Source organism: Aquila chrysaetos, chromosome 5, assembly GCF_900496995.4.
Source record: "Aquila chrysaetos chrysaetos chromosome 5, bAquChr1.4, whole genome shotgun sequence".
NCBI classification, from domain to species: domain Eukaryota; kingdom Metazoa; phylum Chordata; class Aves; order Accipitriformes; family Accipitridae; genus Aquila; species Aquila chrysaetos.
In genome coordinates this window covers 7,133,770-7,150,409 of record NC_044008.1, presented here as the reverse complement: position 1 = coordinate 7,150,409, position 16,640 = coordinate 7,133,770, and the positions used below count along the sequence as shown (strand labels likewise).

The 16,640-nt window shown below is 37.8% G+C and overlaps 1 protein-coding gene across 9 annotated transcripts; it reads right to left on the bottom strand.

Moving 5' to 3' along the window:
- Nucleotides 1–159: 159 nt before the first annotated feature.
- Nucleotides 160–16,640, bottom strand: SEC61A2 (SEC61 translocon subunit alpha 2). Of its 9 annotated transcripts, XM_041123395.1 has the most exons (14): nucleotides 16,526–16,541; nucleotides 15,227–15,294; nucleotides 14,277–14,344; nucleotides 13,980–14,103; nucleotides 11,264–11,329; nucleotides 9,437–9,515; nucleotides 5,972–6,103; nucleotides 5,719–5,828; nucleotides 4,958–5,111; nucleotides 3,868–4,028; nucleotides 2,586–2,783; nucleotides 2,170–2,361; nucleotides 1,940–2,016; nucleotides 160–1,262 (listed from the first exon to the last, which is right to left on the bottom strand). In XM_041123395.1, the coding sequence occupies exons 3-14, from the start codon at nucleotides 14,291–14,293 to the stop codon at nucleotides 1,076–1,078; spliced, it is 1,497 nt and encodes a 498-aa protein (XP_040979329.1). In that variant the 5' UTR covers nucleotides 14,294–14,344; nucleotides 15,227–15,294; nucleotides 16,526–16,541; the 3' UTR covers nucleotides 160–1,075. The 9 variants fall into 9 exon arrangements, with proteins under 9 accessions (XP_040979329.1, XP_029872250.1, XP_040979331.1 ...); XM_030016390.2 differs by lacking the exon at nucleotides 13,980–14,103 and having other exon boundaries at nucleotides 16,526–16,555; XM_041123397.1 differs by lacking the exon at nucleotides 13,980–14,103 and having other exon boundaries at nucleotides 14,204–14,344; nucleotides 16,526–16,540.

Genomic DNA, 16,640 nt, shown 5'->3' with positions numbered 1-16,640 from the left:
TTTTAATTAAGGCTGCTAAAAACTGATCAGAATTACATTCTAGAAAGAGAAAGGATAAAAAGGGAGCCTTCCAGACCTACCTCACTAACAAAGCATGTTAGAAATGATCAAAAAGTGCATATGAATTACACCTTGCACAAATGAGACACAGGAGAGAGCTTAATTAAATAAGTTTATTGTCTAACGTTTACAGTTGTTACATTGCCGCTGTAAAGTGCGACAACATAAATAAATTTTCAGCAGGAACTCCTCGTTCCCCCCTTTCCCTTCTGTGAACGCTGCTTTAGGAACCCTGCCTTGTTCTTTAGACTCACAAAAGCAAAGTGGACATGAAGTTTCAGTGGCACAGTTTTCACAAGTACATGTTTAAACAAAACTACGCGGCTGACTTGCTAGCATGACAGCAGCTACCATGCTGTCTCACAGGAGGCCCGGGGCAAGAAACCGAAATGCCCCCGGCCTTGCGATGCAGCAAATCCACCACAGAACCAGTTCACAGGTGAGATGAGTATCAGTCTCCGGTAAAATGTTTGCTTGTCCACCCTTAGAGCTAAGAGAAAGGTGCCTGGGTGGAGACACCACAAAGGAATAAGGAGTGCTGAGTTCAATGATAGGGAAGTGCAAGTTAAAAAAGTATAAAAATTAATGTAAAATACAGGCTACAAATAAATTTTGTCAAGAATACTGGCACGTGGCAATCTGAACTCAGATTTTATTTTTTCTTCCTATTAAGGACAGGGAAACAAATTTAACATTTTAATGTTGTGTGCAAAAACGTTTACCGATATCAAACTGATACATTTTACCATCTCACTGTAGTGTTTGAACAGCAAGGTAGATGAATTGGTTTCCAGCATTACAGGCAACACTAGATAATACTTAAACAAGATAATGTAAACTTTATTCTTAAGGCAGCTGGTACTAATGCTGCACACAGGCATTGCTCAATGCCCATTACAGTAATGGGACACGTAGCACTTTAAAACAAATAAAAAGAAAATAGCATTATTGGACTAAATGAGCCATGTTGTCAAAATGCTTTCCCTTTCACACAAACCATGAAATATTTGGACATCTAGAAAAATAATGCACCTACTCCTCCAACTTCAGCCTGTTCTTTTACAAATATTTCAAAGTACTGATAAATAATAGTGACTGCAAGCAGAATGCCAGTGCCAGACCCAATGGCTCCTAGAAAGTCAGCCAATACTGAAAGGGCACCAATGCACAAACCGCCAAATGCAGCTGCTGTAGGGATGTATCTGTACCAACGAAAAAAAAAGTATTAATAATCATGAATTTTCATCCAAGGATTCTAACAATACTACTAAAGCAACCAACTAGAATGTTGAGCAACAAACTTAGCGTTGCAAATGCAACTCTGTCATCAGCTCTTACTATCTTCCCTATTTGCACGAAGTAGAAACTAAAATAAATATTCACTGGTAGGAAAGCTGTGTGAATAACGGAACACTGGCAAAGCTTTCCAATTCAGAGTATGACAATTGTATACATATGCGTGCTATGTAACCTCCACAGGACTGAGAATAACTGCTTTGACTTAAATATGTAGGGATGAATCTACCTTTCAATATAGATCTGCAGACTTTGCATACTGCGTAAAATACCGCTTTTGTAGTGTCATCTGAGTTCAGTAATGGTAAATTAAACACCTGTAAAAATCAAGGTATCTTCCTTTTACAAACGTGGAAGAGACTCAGCCCAAATTCCCTCGTTATGCCACTTAAAGACACCACAGGTTAATCTCTTACCTACGGCTACAAACATCTTCTGCATTACTAGGAAAGGCAACAGCTGAATGGGAGGAATCTTGACATTTGCACTGGAAACAGCTCTCGGATTTTTCCGAGAGCATCTGCTCTAGTTGATACCTCCCCAGCACTCTTAACCATCCCACTGGAAGTCCGCATTTCCTTACCTGTTAAGCTCGTGAACCATTGAAGTATCCCTGTGGCCTCTCATCACCATTTGCTGTTCTTTGAGTTGCTTGGCAACCTGCAAAACCCATCATTTTATGAAACTGCTGCGGTGTTTCATAGTCACCTGCTATTTAGTCAGAGTAATAACTGATCAGTGAGTAGCTAGTAGTCAGTTGTAAATTAGAGGCAGTGTTTGAAAACATTCAGGCACATTTATGAGAACACCTACATCTTTCGCTGATGAGCCAGACACCTCGATCCAAGTCTTCGAGAAGAACGCACAGGATCCCAACATAAATATTATATAAACTATTACATGGACGGGATCCTCAAATATTGCACCCATGGATTCTGGAGGGGACAAGTAGTAGCACAGGCCACCAACAGGATAAGAGCGAGCAGGGCCACCGCCACTGACATCCTATGAGAGAGGAAGAAAAAGGCAGTTAAGTCATTTCTCACAGACCTCTCACATTCCTATCCTGTATTTATAGAGGAATTCCTCTTCAATGGTTAAAACAGCTTTTATACACAAATGTTAAGAAGTAAGTACTCCAGTTTTCTGCCAGTTAAATACCAAAGTTTCACAATGAAGTAATATATACAAGTAATTTTATGCCGTTAAAAAAGCGGTAAAATACTTACTGCCCACTGTCCTAATAAGTTCACCAAGAAGTTGCCGCTAAAACGAACAGACAACATCTGGGAAATAACATAAAGGTTCGAAACTAAGGCAGACTGCAGAATGATGGGAATGTTGGAGGTATAAAAGAGCTTGATAGGATAGCTACTGTACTGTCCACGATACCGCGCAGACTTGATAGGTAAATCAACACGAAATCCCTGTGGGAAAGAACACAAATGCACCAAGTTTATTTCCAAGATAGAAGGTACTCCTAGTATGCCCAAAAGCTATTCCTGACCACAGAGTTCTTGCTAGATAAACACGGAGTGCAAGGTCTGCGACACTAAAACCCAAAGGCTTTCTGTTACAGTCTGGATTAAAAATTTTAAGGATTTCTAAGTATTACTGCTTGGTTGTATTACATTCTTTTTACATAAACATTCTCTCTCATCTGCTAAATGATATTCCTCTAAAATACACTTTATAGAACAGGGTTTGATAAAAGCCTTTAATGGCTTTTAAATTAACTAGCCAGTTAACAGCAGACTTTTGTGTAGTAAGCCCAGCCTGCTATTTTCTGGGGCAGGCTCCTATCTGAGCAGACCCAAGAAAAGCCACATGGACTTGAAAACCAGAGAATTCAGTTTTTTGCCAGCACTCTGACTCAACAGCTTTAAAAAAAAACCAAAAAAACCCAAAAAAAACCAAACCACAAAAAACAAACCCACATTTTAGCCACACACACAAAGAAAAAAAAAAAAAAAGGATCTCCTTTAGCATCCACTTTAATAAATACTTAAATTTAAAAAGAAATACTAGCTAAGTATTTCAAGAAAATTAGGGAAAACAGTAAACTATGCATTAATTACACAGTTTTTTTCTAGAACAAATCTGTATCGTGCACACCCCAAAGAAGCAAGGTTCTTTAGCTCTGTCCAAAGGTATTCTTTTAAGTCAACTATGAAAATCAAGTATATTATTTGTGTGATATAACCACTGCAGTTCCAAAATCCATTTTTAGTAAAAATACTCTCATAGTGTACATAGCATTTAATGGAATGTGAGATTACATCACTGTCTGAGTACAAGTATGTCTGGCTATAAAATTTAACAGCTGTACTGTCACAGAGGTATGTTACTGAAATAACAGTATTGAAATAAAAAGAGCTCCTTACTCAAAGCTAAGTACTTCAGCTACTCTAGTTTAACTTTTGCATTTTTTCCCAGTGACTGCAGTGTCTAAGGTCCATGCACTTCTATCTATGCAGTTGCAGAGCTGCTATGAGGAATTTCTCATTTTACCTGAAAATATATGACTACAGCAAATACAAATACTGTAGCAATCAGATTCATGAGATTGGGCAAATTCTGTCGGTAAAAAGCCTCCCGCAAAGCCCGGACTTTGTCGGTTCGTGTAGCCAGAAGATGAAATAATGCAATCACAGCACCCTCAAACTCTGTTCCTGCACAAAGCAAAAAAGTAGAAGAAATTTTAATCTGTAAATTAAAAACATTTTAAAAAATAGTATCTTTCTTTTGGAAATTTCAAGAATGACACATATAAAACCAGTCACAATAGGACATAAATCCTGCTACAACAAATATATCACAATACAGGATTCTGCTTTAGCTTATAGACTAATCTACCAAAACATTATTCCTGGTTTAAAAAACAAAACAAAACCAAACCAAGTTACACACATGAAAGAACACTCTTTTTCTTTCTTTTCTGGGGGCAAGAGGATGATTGGAAGGAAGAAATAATAAACAAGGAGAGAAATAGCTTTAGAAAATCAGTAATAAAATGCAATAAACAGAACTACTAAAAATCAGGTGAAAATTAAAGCAAACTAAAACCATGGCTCAGGATTTCAAATGTATACATTAAACTAGTTAACTTCTTGATGCAAACAGGCCGTATCTTAACCTGATATTTCTAGGGTATCAGGACAACCAGATGTCAAAGACTGGCTGAGGAATGAAGAGATGGTAGTCTCTGAAGAATCAAACTAGCTTAAATTAATTTGGAGGCACCAACTATAAAAGCATCCTATAACCACCAGCAACAGTTGGATCATAAACAACTCTGAACATGTAGAATTTCTTATCTTCTCTATTTCTATCGACTAAATGATGCTACAAGAAGACTATTTCAGTTTGGAAATCCAAAAATTTTCAGTCAAGGGGCTTCAAGTCCCATTTTAACTACTGCAATTCAAATCAGCAAAGGCAAGCTTGTAGGTTATTAATCTTCCTGTAAATCAGACGTTTTCATCTTCAGTGTTAGACAACTGACTTTAAAACATTTTTTTAATATCCATCCGATAAACATCTGATAGTTTATGTATAGTACACATCCACTGAAACACGTTAGCTGTAATCACACACGTACCTCTGCCAGTGTTGATGGTAGTGGGACTAAAAGCCTTCCAGACAATGGTTTCACAGATATTGGTAGCAATAAACAGGGAAATACCAGACCCCAAGCCATAACCTTTCTGTAGCAACTCATCTAACAGCAACACAATCAAACCAGCAACAAACAGCTGTGGGAAAAGAAACAAAATTGAGCAGAAACAATAATAAATTAAGTCGAGAATTATGTATTAATTCCCTGCTTCAGTATTTTCATCACGTTGGAGAGTGATCATTAAGTTTTTCACCTGAGTATCATCCATGCAGTATTTCCGCCCTCTCACGTACAAATGCCTGCGCATCTCACCTAGCAATGATCTCTGTGACTTTTCAACACTGACGCTAGCAAACAGATTACTCAGTGAGTACTTTTTCAAAGTGTTTAAGTTTGTGCATTTACTGCTTTGCTCTACAGGATAATGTCTCCAAGCTGCATCTGTGCCATTTAGTGAGAAGTCCGCCATGGTACTGAACAGCAGCTACTGCTTTCAAAGTCTACCAATTCCTGTATTTCAAATCAAGCAGCCAGTCCTATCTGAAACATATTTGACATTAACTATTACAACTTTCTCCTCCTTTATGGAGTATCTAGAATTTCTCATATATAGACAGATAAAAAGGATGATGCTTTATAGCAGTAAAAATAAATAAATAAAAGGCAACCAGACATAGGTTTTTCCTTCCAGCTATACTGTATCTAACCAGTCTCAGTTACACACAAAATAGCTCATTACAAACCTGAATTATAATAAGAAGACAAATTCCAGCACCCATTTCAGCAGGATCTCCATACATTCCAGTCATAACATACACAATGGCTTGCCCAATGGTAATAATCATCCCAAATACTAAAACAAGAGAGAAAGCAAATCCTTTAAAAAAATCTGCTGAAATCACCTACCAAAGAAATCTCACATCTAGTATCACTTAGGCAGGCTGCTTTCCCAAGAACAAAAATATGCTTATTAATTTTAATTGGAACAGTGCTTACATTTCTGAGCTCCATTGAACAAGGCTCTGTCTTTTGGAGTATCACCAACTTCAATGATCTTCGCTCCAGCTAGCAGCTGCATGATCAAACCAGATGTCACAATGGGTGAGATACCTAATTCCATCAAAGTACCTAAACAGGAAGAAAAATTAACACAATTGCCATTCAAGCATCTCTCCTGAAGAATTATACTCTGAGGATATTAGTTAGTCTGTTGAAAGGTTTCTGACCTATAAGGAACATTTTTCATAACACTTCAAACATGTATATTCCAGTACAGGTATGATCAAAATAAAGACCGTTATCTCCTCACAAAAGAAGGCTGCCATGTTAAAATCTGTGATTTTTGAAGGCAGCACAAAAAACCTATGTAGCTTTTCACTTCCAAGTATTTTTGTGAAACCATGCTAACACTAAAGGTCAATGCATACTGAAGCTCAGCTTTTTGGCATATCATATCAAGCAACCTTTCACCGGAAAGCATCTTGCCCCTGGTTGTCTACTCTGTCCGTGCTTCAACTGTCACATTTTCTAAAAGTTTAATTTTGAAGTCCACAAGAAAGATGCTGCAGATCCACAGTGGCTCAGAATCACTGACTCTAGTTAAGAGCACAGAAATTTAGGATTAATCTAGTTCTTAAAAAACCAAAGACATGTCATTAAGATGCTCTTACTCTGCTGGCACAATGTCACCAAGGTATCAACTTCCAACTGTATACAACTCAAACAGGGCGATATAACTTCATAAAACACTACTGCTGCAGCACATAGGTGTATGTTCCAGAAAACCTGCCTGCCCTCACAATCACTTCATCTGATGTAATAAAAACTGGGGCATCACTCACTTTGCTTGCATCCTCAGACTTATGCACCTGCAACACCAGAACTACCACCTGATACTCTAATTTGGAAATATTCTCAGCAAGGTCTTGTTCAAGTACTGATACCTGCTGGAGTTGTATTATAATGCGGTATTGGAGGAGAACTGAATGTAGACAAAGCAATTAAACTCAGGAAAATAGCCCTCCTCTTGCCTGTACAACATACTCTCCCATCTCACTACAGAAAACATTCTTCCACATCATCTTTTTGGAGCAACAGCATTATAAAGAGATTACTTTTTGAAATTTAAGTTGTCCTTCAACTAATATCAGAAAATTTTCTCTTATCTGAAGATGGTGAAAGCTTAAAAAAAAACATCGAAAATTTGGGTGAAAATTAAACTAGAACTACCAAGTGATCAAACTTTCCGCATTCCCCAAGCTGGAACCTTAAAGAAAAAAAAGTTTGGGTAAGGACACATTTTACAAGTTTAATATTCAATTAAGTCAGATCAAATTACTTCGTCACCACCTTTTATGTGGTCACTCAAGGGACATAAATAATGCACATTTTTTCTGATGTTAAGTCACAATATCCACCAGGGAGATTTCAAAAGAGAATCAGCTTACAACTCTTTTCAATACTGTAAATTTAAGTGTAACTCTGCTCTCACATGTAGTACAGTGGTGTTCCATCACAAAATTGCCAAAAGAACTATTAATAAACTATTTAGCTCACTGCAGACTTGTGAAGTCTCAACAAGAACCAGTGACAGGGGACCGGCAAGGTCATATGGAAGATGAAAAGAAGTAGAAACAGTGTATTGATAGCTGATCAGCCTAGAACTTTATCTATCCTCACACCTCACCTCTGAAAGGAGCCCCTTCTTTGGGGGATGTCTCATTCTGTATTTCCCTTTTCCCATATATCAGTCATTTATTCAGAAACTGCTTCTGGCAACTTCTGCCAGTAATTTATTCAGAAAGTTTGAGTAACACGTGCTGCTTAATAACACCATTGGCTGCCCCTTCCCTGTTACACTATAAGGAAAAAGTGACTACCCATTCCCTATCCACTTTTTTTCAGAGATGAAGACTTAAAAGACATTTGGAACATGCACATTCCATGGCAAAGAATTCTTATTTTTTTTAGGATCTCTTTCTATAGATTAATATCTACCTTAGATTCTCCCTGGTGCCTTTTCCCGAGTGTTTTCTTTTTTAGTTCCACTATATCCTGTGTGGCATGGGAGATTAGAACTGCATGCAATATTCAATTTGTGCCACCTTACAGATTTGTACAGACATTTCTTCTGATCTTTTCAACCAGTTCTTAAGCCGTTAGGTCTTCCCTCTTATCCTGCAAGAGCTTAATTTCCTGAAGAGCCTTTAATAAGTAATCTGAATTTAACAAAGGGTTTTTGAGCACCTCCCCTATTGTCTGGAGTCTTCATTTTTGCCTAACTACCAGAGTCCTCCTAATTTTTAAAAATTTTAAGCATTATTGCACAATTATTTTTTTCTTTTTTTTTTTTTTAGCGTTTTCCCTGCCACCAAAATGTAAAATGTGAAAGCATTAAAGTCATTATTATAATTTGGTTCTTTCATACTTGCATCTTAAGAGTCTACACACTGTTCAGTACGGTGTTAAATATTACGTCACATCTCAAAGAAATCTGTACTTCTCCAACAGCAAGAAAATTAGGATGTCAGAAGGTGTAGCCTTTACCTCACATCCTCCAATGACATCTAGTCAGTTGACTTAGGTGAAAATTAACTTTCCCACTCCTGCTTTTTATGGCCTTCACAGTCTCTCTAGTCTGTTATTGGCCACCGTTACCATTCTGTCTGGGTAGTGGATAGCATATTTAGTATCATACATTGCTAGTGAGACACAGAATTTTATATGCAAATTCTGCAGTAGAGTTTGAAACAGATAACTTATTTACCTTAATCTTCACTGGTGTCACAAAATTTGTCATTCCTAAATAATCTGTACCTTCCCATTAGAGGGTTCCACTGTTACTTCCAGCCAATTTTCCAAGATACAGGTCAGGTCAGCGTCCTCATTCAGACTCATGCATGCCAGGTCACCCATCTTAAGTTTCAGACTTCTAGCATTAGTTTAAGTCTTCTTATACATTTGGTTGGGATCCACTTGTCTATTCTAAAACATCAGTTTGGCTTTGCTAAACTATAAGCCTAATCTTCTCTGCCCTTAGCTTTCCCACCTATAAAATTACTCACTCATAATGTTGCCAAAATATTATGAGACATAACTGACTCACACACATAAGGTATTTTCTAATCAACACTCTCATACTGGACATTAGGGCTGTTCGTAAGTGGTAGGGCAGAATATTCCCTGTCCTATATATTAATCAGAAAGAGACTGCTCTCCAGTTCAAAACAGAATCATCCCAAAACTTGAGAATCAAGATTAATCTCATCTACATGTCAAAGGAAACCTCATTGCTAAGATGAAGTACTCCTCAAGTATCAGTCAATTTTAATTACATCTGCATTAAGAACTTTACAAAGTGTTTCAACATGACATTTGGGCTGTATGAAATTTAACAGCCAACCGTTTTTCTCCTGGTCTGTTTATACCGACACAAAACAGAGAAAGGAATAATCTACTAACCTCTGTTTGATGCAAGAATGACTCGCATCCAATAGAAGGGATCTGCAGAATCTGATGACATGATTCCAAACAAAGGTATCTGTCAAAGCGCACAAAAGTATTAAATAGATATACAAAAAAGCATGCATTAATCCAAAAATCTTAACGTGCAATGATTCAACTGTTACACTGTTTAATAAAATTTATTCCAACTTTTTTCTTTTTTTCCCAGTTAAACCAGAAATACTGACACCATCTATTTTAATCCTCTAACTGGGGTATGACTCAGAGGACTAAACCAAGACCCTTCTACAAGAAAAAGCAGAAACCCCTAGAAAGAAGTCACTGCACGTAAACCAGATTACTGAAGTTGAAGATGTAAATGCCTGACATATCAGATTCTGGAGTACTACAACTCACCAAAAGAACAGCAAAAGCATAAAATAAATAGGTTAGCCACCACAAGTCATTAACAGAACAAGGAAAAATATTAGATGATATTCCATTACTTATTTCACCAATTTTTTTGCAGCAATTTTGAGCTTAAAAGAAGAAAAAAGAAAACTGTAGCAAAACATCTTTGAGAAGACAAAAGAAAGCAGGTTTTTAGGTTTTTTTAAACAGTCCTAAACAGAATTTCTCTTCAGTACAAATTAAAGATACAGCATAAACTACAATGTAAATATCTTCCTCTAGCAAGTTTAAATATTCAAATTCTACAGCTGGGAATATGTTTTAAAATATCCCATATGGAACTGTCAAAGTTAGCCAAGTTTATACAAAACCTCCAATATTCTGTATGTCAATACTGAGGGATTTTGAGCTCTTTAAAAGTCTTCTTAACCACAAAAACAATAGACTAGGAATCCAGGCAATCTTACAGATTAATTCCTGAAAACTCTAGTCTGCACCACCTGATTTCCTTACTCAACTACCAGATTTCCTTATTCTACTACCATACTCTTTTGTATAGATTCAAAATCTTAATTATGCATATATCCAGCAGCTAGGAAACACAGATAAAATACATGTTCTTCTAGCTCTAGTATCATTCCCACTTCCTCCTTCCAAAAAAACAGGTACGTACAAGAGCTGGGTTTTAGCCTTTCAACAGTCCTTCAGAGTTGTGAACAAAAGTTATTGAACTACAGCTCTGGAGTCTGGAATGGGTAAGTTAATAAATATAACCTAAAAAGCCTGACTCTGAAGATGTACGGTTCATTTTAAATCTTCTAAGAGGTTGTCTACAAGTTCTAAAAAATATGTATCAAGTAATACATGGATTCTCGTTTTCTGCAATATCCAAGTATTCTTTAAAAAAAAACCACCACCACTATAAACAAGTTCTAAATGTCAACTTAAAACACCTCAGAGAAACATTTTCCTGCAATCTTTACAATCCATCAGCTTGTTGAAGAGGAATCAGGTAAAAACAATCACTTCTATTTCACTTTCAAACTTGTCACTGCTAAAATTTAAATTTAGCTACTAACAGGGGGTAAAGAATGCAGAAAATTGCTCTGTTTGTTTATACTACTCAATGAATAATTAGCTCAGCTGTTTACCCTGCAGCCAGTATCATCATTTGATAGGACCGTTCATATAACAAGAAAAACATTATGCATTTTAGACTAAATAAAAAGCATTAGTTTTTGAAAACATATACAATCAATAATAAAGACTATGTCAGAGAATCAGATTTTTTTAACTGAATTAAATACTTATCTATAAAAGTACATAACTGAAACTGGGAGGTCAACATGAAACAAGAACTTATCACACTTTTAGCATTCTATTTTATATGTACAGAACGCACATTTTCTGAACACAGAAAACATCAACACCTACCTGGCAGCATACTAAGAAAATGAAGAGCGTGATAGCTGTCCATAGTACCTTCTCTCTGAACTGGATCTACAGAACAGATTGTAGAGATTAATGTGTCCATTGTATGTAGAATTTTCACTGTATTCTCACATTAGTACTAAATGCTATAGCATTCAGAATTAAATGCAAAGATATTGAACCAGAAGGGATAATTTCTCATCAGAACGTACTTTTAATAATGATTTCAGATTTTATAGAGAGACCCAGTCAGGGGCTTCTGTGTAGTCAAAGAAAACTTGTATGGGATCTGGCAGACAGTGTGGCCAACATTCAGTGAGTAGAATATATTTTACATATAGTATTCTAATACAGTGAGTATTTACAGAAAAGCAGTAGTATGGCTAAAAACATGGGCATACCAGAACAAACATGAAAGATGAATGCAAAAAAACCTTATCTTCAGTGATTAGTGCTCTAGGTTTCAACAGACTAGAGGCACTGTTTTGTAAGGCCCGAAGTTATTAAACTAAAGCACTATAAAGTTTTTGAAGAGATTTAACTGCTGTGAAAACAGGTAATAAAACCCAGAAGAACCATGAGGTTTGGAATTCAAAATATTTGGAATTAAATTCTTCAAAGGGTGTTAGAGAAAGCTTAAATTCACCATTATGTTCATGGACACGGACCACAATATAATTTTTAAAGACATTTTTTTCCTCCCAAAATACTTTTATCCATGTAGATTACATATTACTTTAAAAAGAATGTCAGATCAATAATCATTAGTCACTAATACATTGAAGAGAATCTCAGGGTCACAACATTTAAGGCAACTGTAACTAGTGCCAGGTGCAAGAAGAGAGGAATCAAAAGATTTAAGTTTGAACCAGAGGATTACTCAAAGCATGAGATAGAAAGAAATGCACTTGAAAAGACCAGAGAGCGCTAAGATGCAGTGTTATGTTCAAGTTCCCACCTCTCCTCCATGGACCGTAAACATTAAGAGAAGTGTGTTCACTGTAGGCAAGAGTACAGCAGCTACTAAAACGTGACATAAACTAACATGTAAGATAGACACAGCAGAAATACTAGCTTTCTGCCTCCAACCACTGAATCTGCCTGTAGAGAGGTAACAAAAAAAAGGATTAGTGCCTGATTTTGTAGGTACTGAACACCCACAAATGAGAAACTACAAACCAATGCAGCAGCACAGCTTCCCAAGCAAAAGAAAACCCAGTAGTCTGTATCTTGTAAGTGAAAGCATGCACTTACTTAGAAGCAAAATAATCCCAGTAATTTAATTTATTTACTAATACCACCTCACTCTTTTTTAAAAGAGGCCAGATGCTAAAAATACTTACAGTACAAAGTTAAAAAAAGAAAAATAGTGACAGCAGCAAATAAATCCAAACAGTATCTTGTGTTAGATTTTATGCGATGCTGACCCACTTTACCAAGTGCTGTTTGAATTCAACAATTCAGATTTTAAGTACAGACTTTTTAAAAGACAAATGCTTAACCAAATTATCTCTGCAGCCCAACTGTTAACCTTAGCTTCTAAGGCATCAGTCAAGCTCTACAAATGCTCTGGCTCTCTCTGTAACTGCAGTGAATATGAGCATTAGAGAAATTCTGTGTCACCCAAATCACAGTTATTCAGCAGGAAAACAGTCTCTATGGTTCAAAAAGACAAAAAAGAAAAAGGAGGCATCTGAATCCATATGCCAGGAACAGCAAAATACAAACTGGTACCAAAATATTCCAGCCACAAATGATAACAAGCACAGGGAGAGTATATTTCATCATCTGATCAGATACAATTGGACATTTTCTTCCTTTGACATTTTTCTTAAGACTTGTGAAAATGAAGGGACTTAAGCATCATTTTCTTGGTGTTCTGAACAGTGTGTTCTACTTAGAAATATCTGTGCATTTGAGGGAAATATGAACCAATAGTACTAACTACAAAAAGCAGCAATTGCTTCTGTTAATCAATTTGACATAGTGACAGAAAAAGCCCGCTTCCCTCATCAACAATAATGGCAAATGATTCAATGAGAGCGCAACTGATTCAAAACTTCATCTTCACTTAACAATCAACACAAGTTTAGAGAAAATAGATTTCTTTTGTTATCTTCATTTCTTGTTCTGGCCTTAACCAACCCAAACCATTACTAAGTATGTCTGCCAGTGACAGCTTGCAAGAAAACAATAAATAACAATGAATTACAGTTATATGGAATGACCTAGGTCACTTGAGAGACTACACACAAGCAAGGAACATAACTTAAAATGCTCAAAGAGTTCTTCAGTCTAGGAAAAGATGTTCCCAATTATATTTCCACTTCAAATTTGCACAAAGCTGGCAACTGGCAGTCATTGCCTAGACAGCGACCTAGATAGTATTAAAGACAAAGTGACCCAAATAGCAAGGACAGGAATCTTGGCACCTCTCTGGGCATCCTTCATCTGCTGATAGAGGACATGGACAGATCAAGCACCTCTTCCTCTCTGGCAAATAGAAAGGGAGGAAGAAAAAAACAAGAGAAAAATCACAGCTGTCGATGAGTTTTACAGAAGCATCAATATCTGTATATTTGTCTTACTTAGTTTCCTCTTCCCATCCACTTCACTAGACAAAAATGGGATGGATGTAACTGATTCATCACAGATATGCCGTAAATCAGCACTAGAAGATTGCACTAAGATTCACCACTGCAGAAACAAAGATGGGTACCTTCCACCCAGCTCTGGTGCATCCAAATCTTAGCACAGGGTCTGGCTCTGGAGATTCCTGCTCTGAAGATGCCTTTGTCTGACCTAAATATTTGTTTGGAACACCGTTCCAAGAAGGAAAGATGCTGGAAAGCAACAAAGACAGACAGATGGAGCAAAGAGCCAGGGGATAAATCCCATCTTTTTAAAAATCAGTTCCAGAGGGGAATAATCAGCAGTTTTTACTGTATCTTCTCCATTCAATCCAGCAGGCTCAGCTATGGTTACTGGAACAAACATCTCTGTATCCAGTCCTAACCTTCGGGAATCTCTCATCAACGAAAGAGGATTCTCTCAGATGGTGTCATGTTCCCAGCTATGCATTTCCTTTTAAGAATATAAAAATCAACATTTAGCTCTCAAGGAATTTTCATGCCAGTCATGACAATGAATATTAGGTAAATTTGTTACTCTAATTAGAACCTTTGTCACCTAGGCGATATGTGCTTGCTTGAGTTTTGGAAGTAAAAAATGGTGGGGAGCGGTTGGGATGGGTTTTTTTTGACAGGATAGATCTCTTTTTGATCTGCAGAAATTAACTAATTTTAATCTACAAAATGTGCCGAGAAATGGGAGGAGCTTCCAGGGCTGGGGGAACAGAGAGATCAGCTGTAAATGAACTCAGTTCACTGATTTGAGAACAAAGTGTCACAGTGAACAGGGAGCAATTACCTAACTATATCACAGATCACTTTCCCACTTCTTCAAGGTGAATCATGGCTAAGGGAGTGGAAAATATTTTGTGGGAAAGGAAGAACTGAATTTGTGGTTCCTGAATTACAGCACAAGCCTTTTCAAAGTAATATATAAGCCAGCTCAAAGCCGAGAGTTGTGACCAGTGCTCAAAACCAACAGTGGTATCCACAAAGACAACAGTAGATTTCCACAGGGAAAAAAAAGCTTGAAAACCCTTTTCTAGTATATAAAAACAGATCCAATCATATGGACCTAAAACTAAATAAACTTAGTCTGGAGAGGAGACTTTTTTTTAAAAATCAGCATAATTACCAAGTGGAACAACTTATCAGAAGGCTGTTAAGAATTCATTATGACAGTAATCTTTTACCTTAACGTGGGTTCCCCCTCCTCCAAAGAATACGTCGTACTTTAGGGCCTACTGTCTGTATTTATATTGGAGTGTGGACTTGAATATCACAATATTCTCTTATCTTTGAGCCAATAAAAGTAAGAACATAATGTGGCACTCACTTTTCTTTCCGGTTTCTGGATTTCAGGTAACACTGCACAGAATGGCTTAATAACCTCTAAAAATTTTACTGTTCCAGAAAAACAAACACACACAAAAGAAAAGAGAAAAATGTATTAATGAACCTTTATGAATTTATAAAGCTTCATACAACTTTATTTAACTTCTAGGGGAAAAAATAAAGTGTAAGTAACATTTTATAAGTGAATTATTTCATCAACACACACTCTAATTCAGTGTCTGAAAACTAATGCCCTCTCAAAACAGCTGAAAACAGGGCAAAAACATGAAAGAGAATCCTTGTTCTAATCAGATTTGGCCCATCCTTTTTTCCACAGCTGGAATCATTTTAGATGAGAAGCACTGTGTATATCACAAGAAGTGAACTAAACTGTATTCCATCTAAAAATAAATGACCTAGTATCAGTCTGTGCTAGTTAAATACAGAAGCAAAGGATACTGTTATCAAAAAGTATCCATGTAGAGATTAATATCTTGTGTTTTACCGAACTGAGAAAAAAAAATTCAAACTCTAAAATATGTTTAGAAATCTTAATTTAAATCACTGCAACACTTATTCTGATCAGAACTTTTGGGGGATTTTATTTTGACTTTTGATATGTCTCTCTTCACAGTTTCTCCTTTAAAAACACAGAAAAACTCAACAGTTTGAGCTCTATTTTGGGGCGGGGGGGTGGGGGTGGGGGGGATCAAAGCACATGTGTTCAGTGGGTAATTTGTCCTCCAAAACGTGGACATTTTTCCCAGCCTCAATACATTTGGATAGCCATAGAAAACAACCGTCAGTACCTCTTCAAAGAAAATGCATTTATTACACCGCGAGCCAAGTTAAGCAACATTTTGGTCCAAATGGCACGTCTACTTTTACACTTTGCTGTGCCATATTTCTCCTTTATTTATTCCAAGCTCTCAAGACAGCTCACCAGAAGGTGCATCTTGCTCCACAGAAGGCGGCACAGCTCCCATACTAAAATACTAAAGCCATGGGAAAAAAAAAACCAAAAAAACCCCAACCAACCCACCACAAAGCGGTGCCCCGTCTCACCCTCTAGCCCGGCTAGCTCGGCAGGAGCGTGTCCCGCTGCCGCCGTCCCCCCCGGCCTGCCCGTGGGCCGGGCACCTCAGGCACGCCGCCACCTCAGCCCGCCGGGCCGGCGACCGGCCGCGTCCCGCCCTCACGCAGACAGACGACCCCGCTCCCCCGGGCCGCTGCCCCTCGGCCCAGGCCGGCTTCCCGGGCCAGCCCCGTCGCCCGCGGACCGGCGCCGATCCGTACTCACTGCCCATGGCGGCGGCGGGACCGTCCGCCTGCCTCCGCCGCTCTCACCGCCGCTCCCCTCCTCCGCCGCCGCCGGCCGGCGCCGTCACGTGACACCGGCCGCAAGGGCCCCAGCC

Excerpts from the sequence above, each read along its gene's own strand:
- SEC61A2 (XM_030016387.2), bottom strand. Across the intron at positions 11,330-12,218 it reads TTACGGTCCATGGAGGAGAG|ATCCAGTTCAGAGAGAAGGT; the intron begins GTGGGAACTTGA and ends TCTGTTCTGTAG. Across the intron at positions 2,362-2,585 it reads ACTTATTAGGACAGTGGGCA|GATGTCAGTGGCGGTGGCCC; the intron begins GTAAGTATTTTA and ends CCTCTCTCATAG.